The following is a 25,016-nucleotide window of genomic DNA, read 5'->3' on the forward strand; positions in this document are numbered from 1 at the left end:
TTTTTGTTGTTCTCTCAGATGTGGGACAAATGAAATGATACTGATGTTATCCACATTTCACATTTTTGTCACTGTATATTTGCATATTTATACTTGGTAACCAAAGTAAAAAGGAAAACTTATTTTCATGAAGAGTGCAACAAAGGTGAAGCAATGCAGTATCAGAAGGTGAGAGAAACGGATTTAGCAGTCTCAACAATTTTCCTGCAAAACAACGTTACGTTTCTCTGATTCCCAAGGAACGGGCGCTCCAGAGATCTGGGTGGAAGCGTGTTTGCAGGAAGAATTCAAACACGCAGAGGAAGGGCACATTAAAACAAGAATTATTGGCAGACATCAATGTTGATCAGCCGGTGTTGAAGAATGCAGGAACTTGACTCAATCGTCTACTGGCTTTTCCTGCCTGTGTTTGAAGAGTAAGTCACCTATTGTGACCAAAATCTGACCATCAAAAATTACTCCGTCATTTCTTTCTTAGTACTGTTGATCTGGTTTATGCTCATAAAGATCTGTTAAGCCTTCACTAATGTTTCCTTAATGTTCTTTGGATGCGAGTCAAAAGACTCTGCATTATTAGCTCAGATTTAGATGAGAACTCTAGTCTACACTGTGTATGGATAAATGGTGGAATTTCTGACTGTACCTCTAACGTGGTAAACCAACTGGGACACTGATAATAGAATGCAAACCACAGACTTAATGTTTAATAAAATATTTATTTTCTTCAATATTTTGCCAGGCATGCCAATAATACATACATGATACCAATCGGACACAAGTGCAAACATTTTATAAGCACAACTGGTTAAAATATCTAAATTAATAATACAAGCTTTTTATTTTCTCATATCATCATAAAATACCATGACCGTAGAAAAATACTTTTTTTTTTTTTTTTATACAACTTTTAAAAAAAAAAATTTTTTTTTTTTAAATACACTTATCCAAAGTCTTTTCCTTATTGTGCTCAGTTCTGAAAATGCAAACATCTCCCACAATTGTCTGGAATATACAAATACCAAAAGACCTTCTAAACAGCCCCTTAGTTTAACTATGAACCTCAGTGGGTCTCAAAATAAACCCCACTCCTCACTGACATCTTTCTATTGGTGGGAAATGCACCTCTCCTTAGCCACGATGCCCTACCAAACAAAAACAACATACAGAATACAGAACACAATATCATTACGAGACAACTGTGCAATTATAGCAAACTTGTTATAATGACTAAGAACAGAAAAAAAAGTGGTTTTGTGGCACTCAACAGAAATTATGTGAGAAAGAACAAAAAGTCGATTGTGGGCATGTATGATTATACCATCTTGAACTACTTAAATGTGCTTGTTAGGAGATTCGACTTTGAGAATAAACTTTTTCCACTCCAAAAGTGCTTGAACAAAAGAGGGCTTCTGACATCAAATTCTTTAAGAAGTTCATAGCAGATATCACTCTGAAAGTTTGGTGCAACCGAACATTTGATTTTGATGCAACAAAAATGTCAAATATAACATGTCGACTATGAGCCTAAATGGTGAAGTTAAATTAGACGATGTCTTCAACTGGTTCAAAAGTGAGCAGATGAGAATCATGGGCTTGCATGAAAGAAACATCAGTTTTCATAATATGTGTTGGCCCAATGACAAGCAACGATAATTAAAACATGTCAGTTCCTCAATTCCGCAGATCTTCTCTTTTACCTCCTAAAATGCTTCCTTTTTTCCTTCCTACAAAGCAGCAGACACTTCCTAGAGAGACTCCAACTTGAGTTTTGGACCAAGTACAGACAGCAGAGAAAAGGTTCAATCCAGGCTAAAAGAAGTCCATTGTCGATTTCAGAACCTTTATAAGAGCTTAGGAGTGCTTAATTAAGGGCTTTTAAAAGATGGTCAGATCTTTCATTGAGATTTGTTGCACACACACACACACACACACACACACACACACACACACACACACACACACACACACACACACACACACACACACACACACACACACACACACACACACACACACACACACACACACACACACACACACACACACACTCTCTCTCTCTCTCTCTCATATGTCTGTGGTCAAAAGGAAGACTGAACTGGTATTCACGTTGACAGTGCCCAAACACAGACAGCCATGTACCCTACACAACAATACACAAAGACTTTACATGCACAATGGTGCCACAAACACCTGAGCAGACTGTCGCTGTCCAGTCCAAACTAGGCCAAACCAGAATGGCAGGTTGAGTCTTTTGGTCAGTAACACTGACAAAATTCATTGGCTGCAGAACTCAAGCAGCTCTCCATTGATTGAGCAATCACATCTGTAACTTAACAGATGAGCTCTTGTTGTATCTCAGGACGGGATTGGAAGGGTTCTGAGAAACCGAATGTGTCCCGACCTGTCTTCAGCTCCCCCTGACCCAGGTAGATGGGATATGAAGGCATGACAACAAGCTCTGGGGAAAGTACTGGACTTTCAGGCTCGGATTCTGACTGGCTGGCTTCTTGTTCATCAAGAGGAGTGTCAACAGAATGGTGATGAGAGCGGCTGTTTAACCAGGGATGACATAAACACTGTTCTGCAGTCGCTCGTTTTCTACAAAAAAGGAAAAGACAAAAAAAAAGGGATGAAAGCTGAAAATATAGTGTGCGCTTAATATTAGACATACAGATAATCAAATTTAACCAATATTTTTACGCGATATTTACACTTTTGATTATCAGTTCTTTAATATCAGGTTTACAGATAAAGCTGAACATGGTTAGCCCAAAGCTAAGCTGAACTCAAAGTGTAAGACAAATTGTGCTTTAATGTAAACATTTATATATAATAATTACAAAATAAATCATTTTTAAGTCATTAAGTGAAGGTGTACATCCCCATTGTGTGTGATTCTTCATTAACCATGTACAAAATTAGTCTTGTAAAGCAAGCCGTTCACCTCAAGAGGTTAGTGATAAATTATTTAGCCATTATTGTCTAAAAGTGTATGACATCTCTTCTGCAGTTGCTCTTCTAATTGAAGACATGAAAGCTGAAAATGTGGTGCTTATTTCATTTTAGATATGAGAGAAATTATCAGATTGACAAATTTGACCAATATTTACACTTCGGTTATCAGTTCTTAAGGAGCACCTATAATGGTTTTTCAAATATTACTGAATGTAAAAAAAGTCTGCAAAGTTTCAAAAATCAAAATGCACGACAAATGGAGTTACTGATTCCCAAAAGAACGAACCGATTCTGAACAGCTGCAACAAGTCATTTGTAATTCCAGACTTACTTCCTGTACTAACCTACATAATTTAGTGACAAAAAACCCCACCTCTGGTCTTCATTGGCTGCTCGTGAACAGCTTTGACCTGCCCTCAATTGGTCTACCACACTACACTAAGTGGTAGACCAATCACAACAGACTGGGACACCTGACCAATCAGAGCAGAGTAGGCCCTCTGTTTAGGATTTTAGAATGAGTCATTTTTGACCCTTGGGGAAAAAAGCTAATGCTGCAATTTAAAATTAAAGTGAACTCGGATGCATGTAAATCTATTGTAAGAGACCTTTAAAACTAAATTAGACGTAAAAACCATAATAGTTGCTCTCTAAAAATATCAGGTTTACAGATAAAGTTAAACATAGACCAAAGCAAAGATGTTCCCAAAATGCAAGACAAAACTTAGATTTGTAAACTTAAGGTGTAAAATGTATATTGCCAATATGTGTTAAATTCATTCTTTGTTGACCATGTGCGATATTAGTCTTGTAAAGCAGGCAGTTCATCTTAAGTCATAAAAAGTTGTGTCTAAATGCAGATACAATAAAAAAATTTAAAAAAAAATCCCAGTATATGTCTACTCATACAAATGACAAAGTTAACTGAATATTCCAGGTTCAATGAAAGTTACGTTTAATTGACCGCATCTGTGGCATAATATTGATTACCACAAATAAATTTTGACTTGCACCTCCTTTTCTTTAAAAAGAGCAAAAATCTAGGTTCCAGTGAGGCACTTACAATGGAATTGAATCGGGCTGATCCGTAAAGGTTACAATAAAGTTTTGAATGTAGTCAGAAGACAAACAATATTACATGAATTTAGTGTGATAAATCATGTTATTTTTAACAGAAGACTAAAATGCAAGTGATTTTTAGAAATGTATAAGCTTCACATCTCTGCCTGTAAACCCTCCAAAAATCAACCCCTCAAAGTAACCTCAAATTTAGATGTTTTTTTTTTTTAGAGAAAAGTGGTGACAAGTCGAAATTATTTTTGTGTGGTAATAGTCAACGATTGAGCTGAACTTTTATTGAACTCAGAATATTCCTTTAAGTTATCATCAAAACTTTTTTTCCATCAGTGCAGCAAGAAAAAATATGAGGGACTTCTCTTTTTGGTTCCCAGGTTTCTCCTTCACTAAAATTACTCACACACTGAGGAATTTTTCCACATAGCTTAAAGCTCAAATTTTTCCTCTCCTGCTTTCTCAGCACTTGATGATCTACAGGCATTAAGTTTTATGGAGTGCGGATTAGAGTGCTGGATCATAGACTGTAGCTGCTATCATTTCCCATGATGGTGACAGATCTGGACTGCCATTAGTTAAACCGACAGACCCGAAAAGCTTTCACTGCTCATCAGTTGTAGTAGGAGCCCAGTGATGTGGGGAACCAGCAAGGCTGTAAGGACCATTTCACTGTATATTCTAAACCAAGAGGCCATTACATTTTAATGAGTGATTACAGCTCCAGATTAAATGTCCTGTTTATTTTTCTACCCACTGGGGCAGTGCCAAGCGAAGCCACTCAATCAATCAGGTTATGCAAGCTTGCCTAAACAAAACTGGAGCATGACACTAATTTCCTGAAGCTGTTGACTCTCATTCTAAACTAGCACACTCACAAATAGCCCCTTTAACCTACTTGGGGTTTTTGATGAGCAGCGATTGGATGAAGTCCACTGCAAGGTCAGAGATGCCCTGAAAGACTTCCTCTGAATAGTCCAAGTTGACCTGGGAGATGTTCAGGAAGGTCACCTGTTTGTTGTCCCCAAGAAAAGGTGACTCCCCTGTCAGCATCACATATGTCAGCACTCCAATACTCCTATAAGAGGGTAGGGGCAACACAGATCGGTAAGGGGCAACTCTATTAGAGAAGCATTCAATTTGTTTAAAACATCCTGCTGCTTTTACTGGGGGGTGCTTTTAACTAGATTTTTACATATAATGAAGAAAACGTGCATGGTACATAGGGCAGTGGGATGTGCGAGAAACATCTTTTACACCAAATCGATGCGTGAGAATGTTCTTATCTAGGCAATGTTTTAGATTAGGTTGTTAATGGGTTGCTCATGCTGGGTTCAAGTCTACTGATAATAAGCATCACCAACAGGTTTATTGGACTACTAAATTTTAGCAACACTCCGTAACTTACGCATTTGCTTTTATATGCCCTATTTAACCAGATATTACAACGTTAAACTTATCTATGCTAAATGGTCTTCATAAAACACTTCATACGTATGAGTCACATGCACACACAACCTGGACTCTAGACACCAGGGTAGTTCAACTTACCACATGTCAGTAGCTGTGCTGATGGGCTCATAGTTCAGAATTTCAGGAGCTAAAAGAACAGATAACATTTATCAAATGTCTGATAACACTTCACACCACAGACAGAGTACAAAACATACATTTTCAGTATCTTAGCAGGTCTATACAAAGTGTTGTCCAAACATCCTGCTGACACACACATTTAGATAAAGGGTCAAACGGTTACCCATTAATGTTTTCCTACAACTGTTCACATATTTTTTCCAAGACTTAAACCTTTTCAGGCCCCCTTGTAGGATGGTGAGACAAGACAGGGCCCCCCCTTACATATTGTATAACTTAAGAATTTTAAACCTGGCCTAAAACATGTATAGTACCATCGTAATGCATTTACATACTTATGATACCTACATTGCAAAGCCATTAAAATAATTATTGATATACTGTCATTAGATTTTAATTTAACTTAAAGGCACTTTACGAGGGAGGGAAAAGAAAGCAAGCTAAACTTTATATATAAATAATAACACACACACACACACACACACACACACACACACACACACACACACACACACACACACACACACACACACACACACACACACACACACACACACACACACACACACACACACCTTTCTTCTGCAGAACACAATTGAAGACTTTTAAAAGAATATTTCAGCTCTTTAGTTTCATACAATGCACGTAAATGGTGGCCAGGATTCAAAGCTCCAAACAGCACAAAAAAGCAGCATAAAAGTACTCCATAAGACCCTAGTGGTTAAATACAGGTGAAACTCGAAAAATTTGAATATCGTGCAAAAGTTCATTAATTTCAGTAATTCAACTTAAAAGGTGAAACTAATATATTATATAGACTCATTACAAGCAAAGATATTTCAAGCCTTTATTTGATATAATTTTTATGATTATGGCTTACAGCTTATGAAAACCCCAAATTCAGAATCTCAGAAAATTAGAATATTGTGAAAAGGTTCAGAATTGTAGGCTCAAAGTGTCACACTCTAATCAGCTAAACACCTGCAAAGGGTTCCTGAGCCTTTAAATGGTCTCTCAGTCTGGTTCAGTTGAATTCACAATCATGGGGAAGACTGCTGACCTGACAGTTGTGCAGAAAACCATCATTGACACCCTCCACAAGGAGGGAAAGCCTCAAAAGGTAATTGCAAAAGAAGTTGGATGTTCTCAAAGTGCTGTATCAAAGCACATTAATAGAAAGTTAAGTGGAAAGGTGCACAAGCAGCAGGGATGACCGTAGCCTGGAGAGGATTGTCAGGAAAAGGCCATTCAAATGTGTGGGGGAGCTTCACAAGGAGTGGACTGAGGCTTCAAATGTCGTATTCCTCTTGTCAAGCCGCTCCTGAACAACAAACAACGTCAGAAGCGTCTTACCTGGGCTAAAGAAAAAAAGAACTGGTCTGTTGCTCAGTGGTCCAAAGTCCTCTTTTCTGATGAGAGCAAATTTTGCATCTCATTTGGAAACCAAGGTCCCAGGAGTCTGGACGAAGGATGGAGAGGCACACAATCCAAGATGCTTGAAGTCCAGTGTGAAGTTTCCACAGTCTGTGTTGGTTTGGGGAGCCATGTCATCGGCTGGTGTTGGTCCACTGTGCTTTATTAAGTCCAGAGTCAACGCAGCCATCTACCGGGACATTTTAGAGCACTTCATGCTTCCTTCAGCAGACAAGCTTTATGGAGATGCTGACTTCATTTTCCAGCAGGACTTGGCACCTGCCCACACTGCCAAAAGTACCAAAACCTGGTTCAATGACCATGGTATTACTGTGCTTGATTGGCCAGCAAACTCGCCTGACCTGAACCCCACAGAGAATCTATGGGGCTTTGCCAAGAGAAAGACGAGAGACATGAGACCAAACAATGCAGAAGAGCTGAAGGCCGCTATTGAAGCATCTTGGTCTTCCATAACACCTCAGCAGTGCCACAGGCTGATAGCATCCATGCCACGCCGCATTGAGGCAGTAATTAATGCAAAAGGGGCCCAAACCAAGTACTGAGTACATATGCATGATTATACCGACATTTCATTAGGGCCGACATTTCTGTATTTAAAATCCTTTTTTTTTATTGATTTCATGTAATATTCTAATTTTAATAAATAGTTTCCATAAGCTGTAAGCCATAATCATCAAAATTATATCAAATAAAGGCTTGAAATATCTTACTTTGCTTGTAATGAGTCTATATAATATATTAGTTTCACCTTTTAAGTTGAATTACTGAAATTAATGAACTTTTGCACGATATTCTAATTTTTCGAGTTTCACCTGTATATATCTTTAGAAGTGATATGATGGAGTGGGTGAGAAACAGATCAATACTAAAGTCTTTTTTTTTACTATAAATTCTACTCCCTGCCCCGTAGGTGACAATATGCATAAATGCATATCGGCAAAATAAAAAGTGGAGATTTATAGGAAAAAGGACTTTAATAGATCTATTTCTTGCCCACACCTGTCAGATCACTTCTGAAGATACACTGTAAATTTAACCACTGGAGACGTATGGATAACTTAAGCTGCCTTTGTGAATTCTGCACATATGCATTGTATGGACTCACAGATCGGAGAGATTTTAAAAATCTGTGTTCAGCAGAAGAAAAAAGTCATGCATATCTGGGATGACATGAGGGTGAATGAGAATTTTCATTTTTGGGTAAACCATTCCTTTAAGAGTTCTTCAAAGCCTAAAAAGCTTAAATAAAAAAATTAAAAAATAATTTGTTTGTGATCAACAATATTTGGTTGATCCCTGTTTGAAGATCTCTTAAAGAGTGAGGGGGTAGCAACTTAGTCAACAGCCACATGAAGTTTCATTAATCCTGCACAAGCTTTTGTTTACCTAGAAAGCAGACTTTATTTCCCCTCCTCTTCACTATTCTGTGCTGAAATGTCTTCACTTTTACTCTGACGTAGTTATTGGTTACTCTAGTAACATGCTGCAGGAGGCTTTGTGGTTTTCAAATGAGGGATGCCCTACTCACCCACATACTCAGGAGTGCCCAGGATCTCCCGTACCTCTGACGTGCTGTCCATCCGCCGAGACAAGCCAAAATCAACAATACGTATGTCACCCAATGGCTGAGCACTGGTCAACAGAATATTCTGAGGCTGGAGAAATGAAACATGAAATCAAAATTGACCTTTTTAAATTGTGATCAAATCATTGGTGCAAGTATTTCGAAATAAAATGTTTGTCTTCATAATCTTCCATCAAAACAATCATTCAAAATCTTCCATTACAAATTGATCCACCTCAACTTATGCCCTCAATTGCTCTCATTTTTCAACCCCTCCCAGCTCCATTCTGGCATGTACACCCTCTTATGAAAAATTATGACCAGCCTGTGCAAACTGTGTTTCATTCTGACTTGAGTGTGAGAAAGGAATTGTTGAATTACACCTCAGATTGACTAACAGACAGAACTTGTTTTACACAAATACTCAAATCACATGCTGGAAAAATTACTGTGGTTAATTATGGCTTTTATACAATTCCATTTATTTTACAAAATCCAATTCTTAAATGTGAAAAATCATTTCTTTAAATGCCCCATTAGCACCCTTTATAAAACCGTTTTTACCACAAGCACACACCCAATAAACACTGTAAATTAAATGAACCCTTTCATTCAGTTATGTATCCTGAGGCACAAAACCGAAAAAGTGTGATGCCAGAAATTCTCTTCCCTGTTTAAATGCAATCCATCCCTTCATGAACATCTGATCAACAAGACCTCACATTGACACACCTTGTAAAGGAGCATGTAAAAGAAAGATGCCTCTAAACATTTAAAACAAACAAACGCTGACCACTAAAATATATACTGCCTCCCCGCAAGATGCCGTCGCCCATGCCTAAATCTGCCACTGGTCCTAACGTACATGAACAAATCAAGATAAATGCAAAATGAAAAACAAGAATACTTTTAAAGGAAAAAAAATCCAGGGTTTATTGTATGCCAAAAACAAATGAAAACTACAAGTCATTTTTTCAAACCCACATTTGCCATTTTCACAGACATGGTACACCGTGGTGTTTATCATGGTGACTGTGGACATTTATGCAATAGCATACACTCATCCACAGCACACATAATATTTTAGGAGATTAGAGGCAGTAATCAGGTCTCAGACCTCACTAAAGTGAACTTTAAAGGTGGTGTGCATTATAACAAAACTGTTTTGGCAGGTCCACACAGCCAAACGTTTCCAAAGTGATAACCTTGAGACATTGCAGGCTACTGATTACATAACCATAATAAACCTGTTACAATGACAAACACTCACCTTAAGGTCCAGATGCACCACATTATTCTGATGAAGACAGGACACGCCCTTTAGAATCTGCCTGGCCAATCGGATTACGTCTTTCTCTGTGAAGGCCTCATCGTTGTCAGCGACACACTGATTAAAAATTTCCCCTCCAGCAGCACTGAAATACAGATAGAAAGGAGGGTTACAATTTAGTTCAAGTCTTGAGAACACACATTATGTTCACACTGAAATTTCATGACGCAATGCAAGCATATATTGAGCTACACAATCTAGTATTTTCTCAGGCACTTACGTTGAGTAAACATACGCACAACTTAATTTCAGTAGTGCACCCAAATTACAATGGTTATATCATCCTTTTCATGTGTTGTACTTGCTATAGTTTACTTTCAAGTTTTTTTTTTTTAATCCCCTTTTCTCCCAGTTTGGAATGCCCAATTCCCACTACTTAGAAGGTCCTCGTGGTGGCGCGGTTACCCAACTTAATCCGGGTGGCGTAGGACAAGTCTCAGTTGCCTCCGCTTCAGAGACAGTCAATCCACCTATCTTATCATGTGGCTCGTTGTGCATGACACCGTGGAGACTCACGCTACTCTCCGCAATAAATGCACAGCTTACCACGTGCCCCATTGAGAGCTAGAACCAGTAATCATGACCACGAGGCGGTTACCCCATGTGACTCTACCCTACCTAGCAACCAGGCCAATTCGGTTGCTTAAGAGAACTGGCTTGAATCAATCAGCACAAACTGAATTCGAACTCGTGACTCCAGGGTTGGTAGACAGCAATGTGGTTTCTTAATCAAATAGTCAAATGTAAATAATCAAATCACTGAAACCTGAGCATCACCTTGAAATAACATGTAAAATATGTATACATGCATATGAAATACTGATTATTCCTCACAGTTGATAATTCATTGTTGCACAGACAATCAACGTGTTATAGTATTTATTTGTATTAATATAGCACTTATTTCTCCTGTAATTAACAAAGAATTAGATATCCTGTGGCAGTAAACTAATATACATATGAAACAATCATAAAAATATAATTTATGGTGCAAAAAACCCCAAAAACAAACACCTGACACACTGTCATGCCTTGAATTACCCTATACACTTTTGGTACCAAGCCATTTTGGCTTTTTCTTGTGCGTTACACTATAAGATAGATTGAGGAATACTGAAGAGACGTGGGTACAACTTCACTACTGGAGGCGAATCACTACGTGACCTCGAGAACTTAAAGCAAATTGGGCTTGCCAAACAAATCAGAACAGTCCAAAAGAGATGTTACCATGATCACGAGGGCGAGTAAAACACACCAGTTTACAACAATCACAGTTTCAAACATAACAGTATGGACACTGGATATGCTGATATCAGCCCTGTAGAACTCACATCATTCTACAGCTGTCAGCAATAATCTTGACCTTAATAAACCAAATCATCAAAAAAAATCACCCAGCAATCAGCAGCAGAGGCTCACCACCCACATCATGCTTAATGCCAGGTGTTCACCCTCAATCATTATCGGGCCTCTCCAAAGACCCCTTTTCCCCTGGGAAACTCAGGCCCATGTGTAGGGCAGGGTATCACAAGCCACCTTGCGACAGACAGACAGACACACTTAATTTCAATTAATGCAAGTATATTACATTATTAGTCCATTTTGCAGTACGATAGAGTGCAGTATAAAAAAAAATATTATGCTAATGCTGTTATTCTTTATACAGGAGGACCTTCTAACTTGTTAGACTTATCAATATACAAATACATCAGTTTCAGTCTCTTTTGTGCCTCTGACTGCACTGAAAATATCACGATATAGAGATCCAAGTATCGATACAATCACGTGAGACAAAGTTTTACGCTATACCGATATTTGGTTGTATCGACAGCCCTACCCATGTGTAGTGGATTTTGGGCCGCACAAGCTTTCATACACACACGGTCTCTCATAGACACTCACATGCTTTCATCTTAAGTGGATATTCGGTATGTATTTGAATGAGTGTGGCATCTATGTTACATAACTGCTCAATCTAACTGGATAAATTCTTGGTACTGCTTATCAGATGAGCCAGAGGCTTATGAAGTAAGAACACTGGGATATTGAGAACCTTTCACCTCCCTTTAATCAAACACCTCAAAACAACAAGCTTTTAATCATAATTAAACCATTCACCATAAATACCATCCTCAAGTCACCAATTTCTAAGTAATACCAGCAAAACATAGCATAGAAATCTGTTAACTCAGATTTACGTACGTGCAGGATCTCATCCTTACTGCCTTTCATGTATGAAAAAAAAAAAAAAATTTTCAGGCTTTGTTGTGTGCGAGAGAAAATATGAAAAATCTATATTCAATATTGGGCAAAGGTACAATTCTAAGGGTCTTTTATTTACAATAAGCATTTATTGACTCAAATTCTAAATATTGGGGAACGTTGCATTCCTATGCAAGCAGAGAAAGGCAGAACAGTCAAAAGCAGCAAATGGCAGTTTACTCTCTTAGGCCTAAGCCATGGGAATGTGAGCGGAGGCAGAGATCCCTCATTCAAATAAACTTATCATTTTAAGGAACAGAAAACAGGGCTAAAAATATGCTAACCCACTACAAAGACCACCAAGAGCACAGTTCCCCTCTCACGAGAGACCTACACTTTAAAAAGGAACAATCGACATAGGATAAGACTAAAAGCAGATGGTGCATAAATTAAGGGCTTTTAAGGGATTTCAAGCCTCTGGAATATCAGAAAACCACAACAGCAAATGGACTGTTCTCTATTTTTTATATAGACCCATTAAGACTCCATAAGTGCTAGAAGCCTTGTGTCTCTAGCTTTACAGGAGGATTAACAGTGGGCTGAACTAGGAGGCAGTTGGACACTGTACATATTCATCAGTCAAAAGGACTTAAGCCATTGAACAATAAATTTCAGATAATTCTCAAGCGTTTGATCAAGCAAACACACTAAACTGAGAACAGGTGATGATGAAGACTGGTGAAAAAGAAACTTTGCTATCCCAGAAAGATAAATGTCAGACTGGGTGAACAAGTAGAGGGACAAAGGCAGGGAGGGAGGGAAAAATGTCTTATGATATTCAGATTCTTAGATATGGTCTAAATACCTTCTTCAATGCAAGTCTATTCTGTTGTCCTTCAGCTGAAAATTGTCTACCAGTAATTGCTTTGGAAAAGTAATAACACACCTCTTCTCAGGAAGCTGTACAATGTAAAGTATCATTCATGCCTGTAGCACAAATGGCACCAATGTTCAATAAAAGTTAAGGCAATAATAACAAAGAATGTCAAGACTCTATAAACATTGCATCTTTGTCTTTTCTTGGTTGCTTTACACTTACGTAGGCCAGTTACCTGATTTGACCTGTTAAAAAAAAATAAAATAAAAAAAAATAAAAAAAAAATAATAATGTATCTAGTCCCTGAAACATCTTAATCTAAATTCACTTTTCAACAAACAAATGTATGTGGCCTAGGAAAAAGCTAGATTTAATATGATTCAGTGCTGGTTTTCACCACAAGTGTGTGTGGGTGTGTGTAAGTTTGGTAAATGCAATCTTGACATTTCTTGTCTTACAATAGCCTGGATTTCAAATTTAAATGGCAGAAAGGAGAATTCTGGTTGTTTCTGACAACAGAGGATGTGGTGAGGCATTGTGCATGCAAAGACAGTATGTTGCTGCTCTGCTTTCAGAATAAAAGCCACAGGAAATGGAAATTAGTGTTTCTTCATGTCTGTCTCACTTTGGTTAAACTGGCTTTACTGCTCTACCTGGGCACATCACGTTTGAAGGATTTAACTAACACCAGAATAAAAAAAATAAAAAAAAGACACATTGTTCCTTCCCAAATCAGGCACATTGTCCTTACATGCAAGCAAACATGCAAAACGAAAACAGAAAAACGAATTAGGGCTGAACTTTTCTTCTAAACCAAAGCATGAATAATGCAGATATTGTACATTTCCATCACATGATGCAAAAACGCTGAAAGAATGGCATTTGAAGCATGTTCGCCTGTAAACAGACTGTAATCTCTCAAAGAACTTGACTGACAGGCCTGAATTTTCAGACAACAACTGACATCTAAAACCTGAGAAGTGATATCTTCCTTATAAGGTAAACACCCTGCACAGGTTGTCCACACACATGCCAATGTGCGTGCTTACAAGTCCCATCGATTGACAAACAGCTGTCTCTTCAGAGGAAGTGGCTTAGCTGTGTGCAGGAAGTGGGCTTCCTGCGTCATTCAACCAGTCAACATCATGCCTCTATATTAACGCACATAAAACATCCAAAAAAGGACTTCAGTGCAGCGTTAACAACAACAAAAAAACACACATACACCACACTGGTTTCTAACAGAAAGACAGAAGGGAAAAAAAATAAATGTAAGTACCTTCCAACTAATTAAGGGAAACAAATAAGGGAGATATGAATGATAAAGAAGCAGAGAGTTATATAAAGCATTTAAAACATATATGACCTGTCATTTCCTCCTCATTAGTGAATGCTATCAGCTACTGTGTTACTGGACAGACCAAAATAGTGTGACTAGACTACAGCTGACAGTATCACATATACAAAGCCTTTTTTCCCAGTTGCAAATATGAAATATTTTTTCAGTGTAACTATATGCAGAGAGCAATCCATTTGTAGGCACTGAAGGTTGTGCTACATTTCTCTGTCTTTCAAAGACATCCATCTAGTGCATGTTAATATATAAAAACAAAGGATGGACGCAAAAACATGTTCAGTGTCAATGACCCCCCTAGTCAGACTTTGCAAAAAATGGACCGTGCGATTTCAGTCACACTAAAACGTTTACATGACATTTAAAAAAAGATGAAATATTAATTTAATACGATTGAAATCAAACTTTTAAAATGTGTGTATATGTAATAACTGTGATGCTTTCAGAACGTTGCTCAGGCTGTGTAAGCATGTCCAGTAGGCTCAACCAACAGCATAATTTTGGGGTGGGACTATCTGGACTAACCAGTGGAAGATGGGGTCCTGTTTCCAATTCCATTTGGTGCTGATAGAGGTACAGGAATTACATACTTGACCTTCTGAAGATTACTGCAGTGAACATAGATTATCAATGCTTTATAATGTTCCAAAATCTATTCAATTCACACAGACTTCAAATATTTTGTGCAAATACATTGGAGAAGTCAAAGTGAGGCCTTCACAACATTGATATTTTTCTGGTTGGAGTGATTCTTAAAGTTCAGCAGAAAATAACAGGGGAAAAGAAATTGGTTGTGTGACTGAATTGGTTTATTTTGATTTTATTTTTATGGTTAATGTATTGGAATATTCAGCTCTCTCAGCAAAACAAGAACTAGTTCAACTGTGGTCTGTGGTGTAAATCCAGAGAGATACAAAACACAAACTACTGAAAAATGTATCTTTATGCCTGTAATTCTAATCAACTGACTTGGAATGACAATTTTTATGCATCATAAAACAAACCGCATTACACTTTCTTATTCAGGGCATTTTGCTGGATAACTGGCCAACTGAAGAAAATCGCAAACTTGAGTATGCATGTCTTACCACTCTAAGACGAGGATGATTTCTGCTGTGGTTTCGTAGACTTCATGCAGTGCCACCACATAGGGATTTGCCTCTGCCGATTCCAGCACTGCAATCTCATTCAGAATGTCGCCACGGCAATCCAGGCCCTTTCGCCTTTTCTTCAGGAACTTTGCGGCGTGTTCCTTCCCGGTTGTCTTCTCAACACACTTCTTTACAACGGCAAACTTGCCCCTATGTGCACAAACAAATACAAACATAAACAGAGGGATTAAAGAACATGAAACAGAATGAGGCTCTTAAAATATAAGCGCTTTCATTAATGTTCCATTAAAATTTGCTTTAGGCCAGGTCCACACTTATACGTTTCCCTTGGGAAAATGCATTAATTTCACTATGTTTACACACCTCTCATCCACACAGAAAACAGTGCGTTTTGAAAATGACAACATGTGGAAATTGAAAATTTAGTTTTAAAATGAAAATAGTTTAGTGTGGATGTGGCTGTATAGTGATTACACAACTGTAATCGGATTGGTCAATAGTGGAATTCTGTGGTCAATTATTTGATGAGCGCTAAACATAATTGACCATCGTCCCAGGCAAGCAATTTCCTACATGGCAGTGATAATTTAATGTTTTCATTCTCACATAAAATAATTTAAAATCACCATTTCATGTCCATTTATTTATTTGGTAAAAAGTCAAGTAATAGTAGCTGAACTTTTACATAATTTTCATAAGTTACCATACATTTTCTATGGTGATAATTCCTGCCAAAGAAGAGAGGCAAAGTTTGTGTTGCTGACTAGACATTTGTCCGTTATTCTTTTCGGACCCACATGGAAGATGTCAGTTCACTTTAAAATTACTACTTTAACATGCACAGAAACCACCAACTCCTGAATAGTGCTGTTCAGTACAAAATTCCAAAAATCCCAGAGAATATGTATGAGTTTCCTCAGGATTAGTTGAAGAATAGCAGTTTTTGAAGAGTCAAATAAGGTCTGAGGTTAATGTTTTGGAGACTTTCCAGTTTTGTTCCAAGTTAAAGACTTTTCTACATAAGGACTACAACTATTGTCCTATCAATTACATGCCATTTGTCAAGCACATATGTAAGGGAACCCATGGCGAATTAGCCTTGACCAACAAATTGACAACAATTAACAGCTCTATTGAGCTTATGATGTAAAGATGATAATGAAGTGAGAACCTCCTTTTATTCTTTAAGCCATCCATTTCTCCCTCTCTCATGATATTTCACTCCATCTCTTTCTGAGATTCAGGGAGAGCCTGACATACAGATAAGACTGGCAGTTGGAGCGGTCCAAAATCGCTCGCTAACACACACAGGCTCATTCACAACTGACATTCTGCTGCCTCCCTTCTCTGACTCCCCCACATATCTATCAGTCAAAAACACACAGGGTGCAGCACGCACACAAAAGGACAGGCCTGTCAGTGAGGTCATTCTCTTGTCTGACAGCAAGTGCGACAAATGGCCCTTCACCACACCCATTCCGCCTCCTCTTTAGGCCATCTCATAAAGGAGACACCAGTTTGTGTGTTGTAGGGACCTCAAAAGACAGACCACCCACTTATTCCAAGACTCTTTCATTGAGAATGGTGTCAGCTCCTCCCACCTTCTAGTTTATCCAACAAACAAAAAACATCCCCTGGTGACCACTTCCCTATCCTCAGCCTGTCTCTTATCATCTATATCTCCATTAACACCATAGTTAAAAGTTTGACGTGAAACTCAAGACACACAGGTGAAAAATTGAAGACGGTCACAATTCAGCTTCTTGTTTGGCTTTTTAAAGACCCAATGAAATGGCTTGTCGAGTGCAGTTTTCTTTTCTGGGTTGACGTTTTACAATTGAAAAAGGAAAGGAAATAATAAAAAAGGAAATACTAAAGGGCTTTTTTCTTTTAAAATAGCCAATAGCCTTTAACTTATGTCACAGGTGTGAACCATTATTTGCTACAGTACTACTTGCTTTTGCTTTTCAGGGGCAGACTGTATTAGGGGAGGGAACGGTCTCATTTTAGAGAGCACTTTATCAGATATTTGGATGCACTGGATAAGATGATTCATCAATAATTTTATAATTAAGACAAAGAACACATTTAAAAATATATGGCATGTGGTAAGTTTGTCGACTTCTAGAGTACACAGCATATAGATTTTAGGCATTCGACTAAAGCTACATAACACCCCTTTTGATTTCAAGGAGTGTTTAAAAGTTTTCTGTTGTTTTCATCTTTGTGTTAGCATTTTTCAGGATTGTGGAATGCTGAAAAGCCCCTCAAAATCTCCAGAAGCCTCTGCAAGTGCATCCACTGCCAGCATTGTAGGGATTTCCTGCCAAACGTGCGAGTAGTGTTGGCATGATCAGGTGCAGTGAGCACGTTATAGCATCTGAGCTCTCTCTAGGCTCAAGACAAAGTCTGACCACAGAGTTCACGTGGAGTACAAGAACCGCATTTGATGATGCCAACTTTCAGTATAGCCCTGTTTTTCAGAAGTTCAGCATGTGAGATTAATATTATCCAAAACAAAAAACACTCATGAATTGAACATGTTTTTAACTGGTGTAGACATCAAGGAAAATAATTTAAACCTCCTGAAGATCCTTCAGAAGAAAGCAGAGATGAAGTCTAGACTCTGAGACACCACAGAAAAAGATACAGCCACAAAGTGGATTGGGTTGTGACAAGTTCAAAGGTCATCACATAAGCTGCCGTAATTCTCCCAACCTCACATTTATCTCACAATTGGGAAGGAGCGCAAAGATGGCTGGACAATTGAGCTTGTTGGGAGGGTGGAATACCAGGAAAGCCAGTTTAAGGAGATTGTTTACTAAAGAGCGAACATACGAAACGGTTGAGCCACTTTTTGCACAGAGTATTTCAGAGCAAACCCCTGCTTTTTCACAAAGCAACCAACAATTCAGGTTATGGAGGCATAAGAAAGGCTGAAATAGTGTTGTGCCACATTGGAATAAGTTATTTCCATTCTTTTTAGTGCAAATACACTTTATCAAGAAGGCACATTTTAGATTTTGCCATATTCTTAAACATCAGCGCCGTTTGCCTTCTGCAAGTCATTCAGTGCAGTTTAAGTGTGCCAGAGCGTGGAATCGACACGCAAGATTGGGAAATGCACTGTGCAAACTAATGTACATACAACACATTTTTGGTTGTGTTCCTTAGTGAATTTTCCCCAGGTTAATTTGGCATTTTTGCAGCATTACACAAACTTATCCTCTTTTTATTCACAAAAACTGTCAGCATCATTCTAAAACAATGACTTATGAACAGAGATGTACATGTATTCATATTTAGCAATGACCCAGATAAAGTGGTGGTTAGACTTCCTGTGTAAATCCAACATCACTCTTAACTGTCGGTCTCCATCTCTCGGTTTCATTCTCTTGCCCAGATGGCAGAAGCATGTCAACTTTTTAAAATAAGGCCGACTATAAACAGTCGAAGAAGATTGGATAAACATTTTGAAACCACAAACACGCACGTGTGCATACACACAACCACAAGTGCATTGACACGCAGGGATATACAAACTCGAGTCGTTATTAGAAGGGAATCGTACACCCCCATTATTTAGAGAAAGACTGAATCACATGCAGAACTGGCCTGTCTGCTACTGGTATGGCAGGGGGCTCAATGCATTACAATTCTGCAGAGACATATTTCCCCATGCAGACCACCTCGGCTGATACTCAACTGGACTTATTAAACTTTTATTGGTTCCCCGAGGATAAAAATTGTAGATTACCAAAAAAAGCCACACAAGGTAAAAAAAAAAAAAATACTGGTGGATTTTATCACAAAACTGTGAAATAAGTCAACTGAATATTTTGAGGAAAGATACAAAGACTGATTATCCTGTATACTAAAGGGATCGACGGTTGCTTTTCAACAAATAGACAAACTCTGAAGTTACATTTTGCAGTGCGATTAGAGAGAGAGTGGGATTTTGAAGGTTATGGTTAAACTCATTTAGGGAATTCCAAATAATCTCTAATCTAACCAAACCAGAGCACACCTCTTAAGAACTGTAATAAATTAGGACACCAATAGTCAAGCATGTAACCCACTCTACAGATAAGGAAAGAGACACCAGTTTATGCAGTAGCAGTGAGGACTCTTGGTACTCAAAATCAATGGGCTCGAGAGCGACAGCCCTTACCACACTTACAATTGTTACAATCAGACAAATCCCAAAATACAGGGCAGAAAATTACTGGAAAAGAATCACACACACACACAACTAAACTTCCATCACATAAACAAACAATAGTTGTTTGGGAACAAAGTTTGGATCTTATTTAGCTGAACAAGGAAATTGCTGTTTGAGCTTTGTGGCAAATAAATGTAGTGCTGACAACCACGCCAGATGGTTTGGCCATTCAGTTAACATGCAACAGGAACGTACACTTTACTGTCAGTGTAACACCTCAGTGGGTTAGGATCAGAATCAGAATGAGCTTTATTGCTTTGTGTTCTCACATACACATGGATTCTTTTTTTGGTGATCGAAGTGCACACAGAACATTACAGTGATATGCAGAGGTAAGAGTATAAATAGACATACAAATATAATGAGGGAAATAAATGAGAGATGAGATTGTGTTCCACTAAAAAGGAATGCAAGACATTTGTGTGACTGTCTCTGTTAGAGTCTTATCTAAAGCTTGGTATCACCAACATTTGCATTCCTCTTCACATTTAATGCACCATGATGGTAAGCATATCAGAGAGGCTGTGCTTTGAAAATAACAGCTTCCCTTTTGTGACTAATGTTCGTGGCATTTTATATATGCTATTATTTCAGGAAAAAACTTGGTGAGGGCTCTGAGCAAAATGAATGTCCCGTATAATAAAATAAAAGTTTAGCAGTACCAGAGCCAAATCCCAATTTAAGATTTTTTTTTTTAACCGAACCCATAAATTACCCATCAAATTGTGCTAAATGATGCGTGATGGCAAAAAGAATTAAAATCCAACAGCCTGGAAACAAGTTCGCCCAAAGCAACCAAATACAGACCTTAATTGTCCACACACATGGAGTCTGTGAATATGTTTAGGCCCAACTCTAAATGTTCCCATCTGTTTATGACTAAATGAGTCGAGAAATCAAAATATACAATTTTGCGGAGCTTTGGATAATGTCACGTCAAAAGCGTTCCGATGGAAATTGATCCCGCGTGAAGCAGTGAATGAACCCGTTTCGAATTCTGTTTTCTTGAGAAAACCATAAAATAAACGCGTGTCACACTGCGCTCCTTATCCACTGTTTGTAAATGATAACATCAGTTTTTTCAGCGTCGCGCGCAGCCTGTCAAAAAGAACGTTGTAAAAGTGCGTCTCGTCTGCTATGTGCGTATACGACTAGCTTTCCTGTAGCACAAGAACGCGTTTAGTCTAAACGATTGAACCCCTGGAAAATACCAATGGGAATGTCAGGTGTCATGTGGTTTAAAGTTCACACCGGTAACAAATGGTCTCCAATGCGCGCGACCGCCGCAGTCAAAGAATGCTCCCTTTATAATGAACGAAACTGCCTACAACTGCGAAGTTCATTATTACAGGAACGTTTACATTTTACGACGTCGTTTGCTTGTTCGCAGTAAAAACAAGTTTTTGGGAATATCGATCAATAATAATAAAAAAAAAAAAAAAAAAATGCTAAAATAACACGTGCGGGAGCCAAACAAACATTTTGGCATCCAGCTGGCAGTGAATTCTCGCGCAACTGTCGCACCGGTCCCCACCGGCGGTCATATGACAACATATTTTGTTTTAACTTTAATCTTTCAAATTAATTAATTTTTGTATAAAAAAGTGATTTTACCTTCCAAGCTCTTTCCCGACCAGGTCATAACTGTTCTTGAAGGGGTCGGTTCTTATCCGCGTGCGAATCTTTGTGACCATTCCGTTCCTGTTCATCATTTCGCTGTCTTGCTGTTATAGTCCTGCTGCAGGATAATGTCTGGTGTTCTCCGAAACACTGGGTAAAAATATAAAAGTTTAGTCCATCAGCTCACTATCAAGCCAATTTTGGTTGGGATGGGAAAAAAGATGATGCTTTGATAAACTGTTGCACAGATAAAACCTCTAAAGTAAAATAGCCTACTCCCTTGCTACAACGTTGCGCAAATATTACGACTGAAACTTGATACGGTTTCAAAGAAACTTACAGAACTCGTTAAGAAACGCGACAGATCATAGCCTACGCGTCCAAGCAGCGGTAATTCAGTTTGATAAAGCGAACTGGACAAACGTTCCAAAGTAAAAAGGTACATAATAAACCCCGCCCCTAACAGATGAGGCCAATGGGAGTCTAGGATTTGATGAAGGGGCGGGGTTACGGGATAGGAACGTGATTTGAGAAATGTGCACATTGACCACTCAATGTACAAGCTGCATTTCTCATGGGAAAAAAAGGTCATATTTGGCTGCTATGTGAAATGCAACCAAAAGTACTGAATTCAAAGCACAAAGGTATAGTAGGCTATTATGTCACATTTTCTATGGTATTATTGGTTACAAGGAATATTGGCAATTGAGATACAACAACTAATGCAGTATATCAAGCTAAAAACAGACATATGTTGACGGGTTGTAGATTCTGTCTCAAATATCTCACTCTTTCTCCCATCAATCACATTTTCTCATTTTTCATTCGACTTAAGAAAACAGTTTAAGGTGTGTTTGTTTGTTCATTACATTCTTTGAAGAATGTTGATTACCTTGTTGTCGCTGGTAACCGCAAAGACAGACAGTTCCCTACCCTGCCTTGCTTACTCATTTTATTAAACAACAGGAATGTGACTGATGTCTTTGGAAAGGAACATCATCTAAATTGGTGCAGTCAAGGCCAGGGGTTTTTCAGACTTTTTGATGCCAAGAACCCTCTTAATTATCCTCTTGCGAGAGACCTCCTTTATAAATCATACATAGGCACATATATATTTTCATGTATAAAGACCCATTTATACAGTGTGGTTAAAAAAGTAAGAGTGATATTATAAAGAAAGCAAGTTGTTTATAAAATAAATTGTCTTTTATATTGTCATTGTACTCAAGCCAACATAAATGATTATTATCTTAACAATATTTACTTAAATATTCATGCATATGAATTCATGCATATCTTTTTACCACCCACTATTAGAGTTGGTTTATACATGTTAGATGTATAACTTCAAGAGAAACATTTAAAATGTTTTTGTAGTCTTTAGAAGTCTGCGGATCCCCTAGCACCCCCTCCGGGTCCCTGGACCCCAGTTTGAAAACCACTATTCTAAGCAACAAAAGGTAAGGATTTAAGGCAAGTCACCCAGAAACAGAGGGAAAGACAGAATGAAACTAGTATTGTGGATTAATGATTAGTGGCAGACAGGGTGTGTTCTGAAAGAAGCTGGTATGACAGGAATCCTGACACTCATTAGGTAATTGGTGTTTGCAGATGCTAAAACAGTTTTTGTGTAATAGTATGTAGTAGATAACAGTTTTGGTCTCCAGGTAATACAGACTACGGTAATAGTGGGTCATGCCCTATCTTTACAAATGGTGTGTCTGTCTGTCTGTCTGTCTGTCTATCTATCTATCTATCTGATCGATTGTTATGTCCTAGAGGATGTGTACATAAGGGTTGAATTGGGAAAAAACGAGAGAACACATTTCTTTCATTTCTGCTTTGTGTTTGTGTCTCTAAGTGTGCTGTGGTCCAAATTGCAATGTGCGAATCAGAATTGTGTGATCAGATGATGTGATTAAACCAAAGAGCCATGTGATAGCATCATTTGTTTGCTTCTCTGGGAATATCTTATTTAACAATGTTTTACTTGACCTGTATTTGTGCCGTTATGTTTTAAGTAATGGCAAGCTCTGTCTCCTTGTCTCTCTCTGCTTCTTCAAACTCTTCAAAGACCTGGTCAAAAATCATCCAGGGTCCCTAACAGTGAGCCTCTTAATCATTTACTTGGGTTTGAGTTCACATGCATAAGAAGTAGTTTACGACAGAGTGGAAAGTTTCATGTTTTACAATCAGCAAGCTTTTATGAAGCTGACAAAGGTATAATAGTTTACCCAATGGGGTTTTCATCTGATTTCTAGGCATATTTTGAAATTGTGCATAAGAAATCATGAATGGAAACACTTAACATGTGAATAAACTATCAAAAGTGATAACAATTTTATGACAGACTGATAGCTTGATGTGACTGGCCCAACGAAAGGTCCCACCTTGGCACACAATTGACTTGTATACCCCTCTAAGTATATTGTGGTTACGGCACTGGAATGTGTTATTTTGAATCTTATTATGAGTGCTGATTGTGGCTGTTAGAAGTGACGTTGAGTGACAGCTGGCAGTTATGTTCTCTTGTGCACACAGACGTGCACTGTACTCGCACTGCTGTCTTGCCCATTTAAATCGCAAAGCAAAATGCAAACAAATGTGTCCTGATTCATGTTATACATCCACTGACATACAGAAGTAATCCTGGTTTGTTAAAATAAAAAGGAACTCCTGTACTAAAGGCTACGACTTTGCCACGAGACCAATCAATCATCATGTGTATAAAATTGTTGATCCATGACTAACAAAATTCCAGGATCAACAGTTGCAGATATAGTGATAAAGTTTTCAAATTAATTATGTGAAATATTTATTGTATCGCTTGAATTGGCCACCAAGAATGTGTTTATCAAAACAGTAAAAGATTATTTGAAATGATCTGTGTATAACCTAATTAATATTCATGGTTTCATGACATCACAACCATCCCCCAAACTGCCCCTGCCACTATTTAAAACAAAGTTACGCTCATGCTCACAATCCCCCAGAAAAGTTTTGAGCACATGCACTCCCAAGTATACAGAGGCTAGTGGCATATGGGCATGGCAGTCATTTCAGCCCTCATAATATCAGAAATTACACTTATTCTGTGGCGTCTCTTGGCAGCATTTAATAAAAAGAGGTAAAAAATGTCAGTAAAGAAATAAAATGTTAATTGCTTAACAAATATTAACTGTAAAATATACAGTAAATGTTGTAATATATTTTAAAAGTCAATACAGTAGTTTTTACAATAAAATTATGTACAAATTAAATAATTTAAATGTAAAAAGAATGAATTTCCTGTATAATTAATGGTAAAAAGAACAAGAGAGTACATGTGCTTTTTTACAGTAAATTATTGTTAAAATTACAGTAAAAAACTAATCGGGTGTTCCCACAATTCCCTGCATGACCCATTACATTTCATTATATTTTATGGGAATAGTTATGTTTCTTCTTGTTTTTAATATCAGTTATGTACACTGGGGTGTTCTGTGTTATATTTGATATAGTTTAGTTAATGTTTACGGCATTATTTAAATCTCACATGTGTTACCATGATGGTGTTTAGTGTTTGTGTGAGTGATGTTGAGCACTGTCTCTATGCATTTATTGGTCATTGCTCCTGGAAGAGGCACTTCTGACTAACTTCATGTCATCATGTGACCTTCTGTAGTTACTATGGTGATTAACA

At 38.0% G+C, this 25,016-nt stretch overlaps 1 protein-coding gene across 2 annotated transcripts; it reads right to left on the bottom strand.

Annotated features, from left to right (window-relative positions):
• Window positions 1-1,919: 1,919 nt before the first annotated feature.
• LOC127652639 (serine/threonine-protein kinase 17A-like) lies at window positions 1,920-21,744 on the bottom strand. Of its 2 annotated transcripts, XM_052138900.1 has the most exons (8): window positions 21,675-21,744; window positions 21,329-21,484; window positions 15,469-15,681; window positions 9,888-10,032; window positions 8,582-8,708; window positions 5,578-5,626; window positions 4,925-5,104; window positions 1,920-2,598 (listed from the first exon to the last, which is right to left on the bottom strand). In XM_052138900.1, exons 2-8 carry the CDS (start codon window positions 21,424-21,426, stop codon window positions 2,331-2,333), a joined length of 1,080 nt encoding a protein of 359 aa, XP_051994860.1. In that variant the 5' UTR covers window positions 21,427-21,484; window positions 21,675-21,744; the 3' UTR covers window positions 1,920-2,330. The 2 variants fall into 2 exon arrangements, with proteins under 2 accessions (XP_051994860.1, XP_051994859.1); XM_052138899.1 differs by having other exon boundaries at window positions 21,329-21,727.
• Between the last annotated feature and the right edge of the window lie 3,272 nt (window positions 21,745-25,016).

This window comes from Xyrauchen texanus, chromosome 12, assembly GCF_025860055.1.
Source record: "Xyrauchen texanus isolate HMW12.3.18 chromosome 12, RBS_HiC_50CHRs, whole genome shotgun sequence".
In the NCBI taxonomy this organism is placed as follows: domain Eukaryota; kingdom Metazoa; phylum Chordata; class Actinopteri; order Cypriniformes; family Catostomidae; genus Xyrauchen; species Xyrauchen texanus.

Bases quoted from the DNA above. Each gene is read 5' to 3' on its own strand.
- LOC127652639 (XM_052138900.1), bottom strand. From the start codon at position 21,426: ATGATGAACAGGAACGGAATGGTCACAAAGATTCGCACGCGGATAAGA. The intron at 10,033-15,468 runs GTAAGACATGCA...TCTGTATTTCAG, and splicing joins ATCATCCTCGTCTTAGAGTG to TGCTGCTGGAGGGGAAATTT. The intron at 5,627-8,581 runs GTGAGTAGGGCA...CTGTTCTTTTAG, and splicing joins GGGCACTCCTGAGTATGTGG to CTCCTGAAATTCTGAACTAT.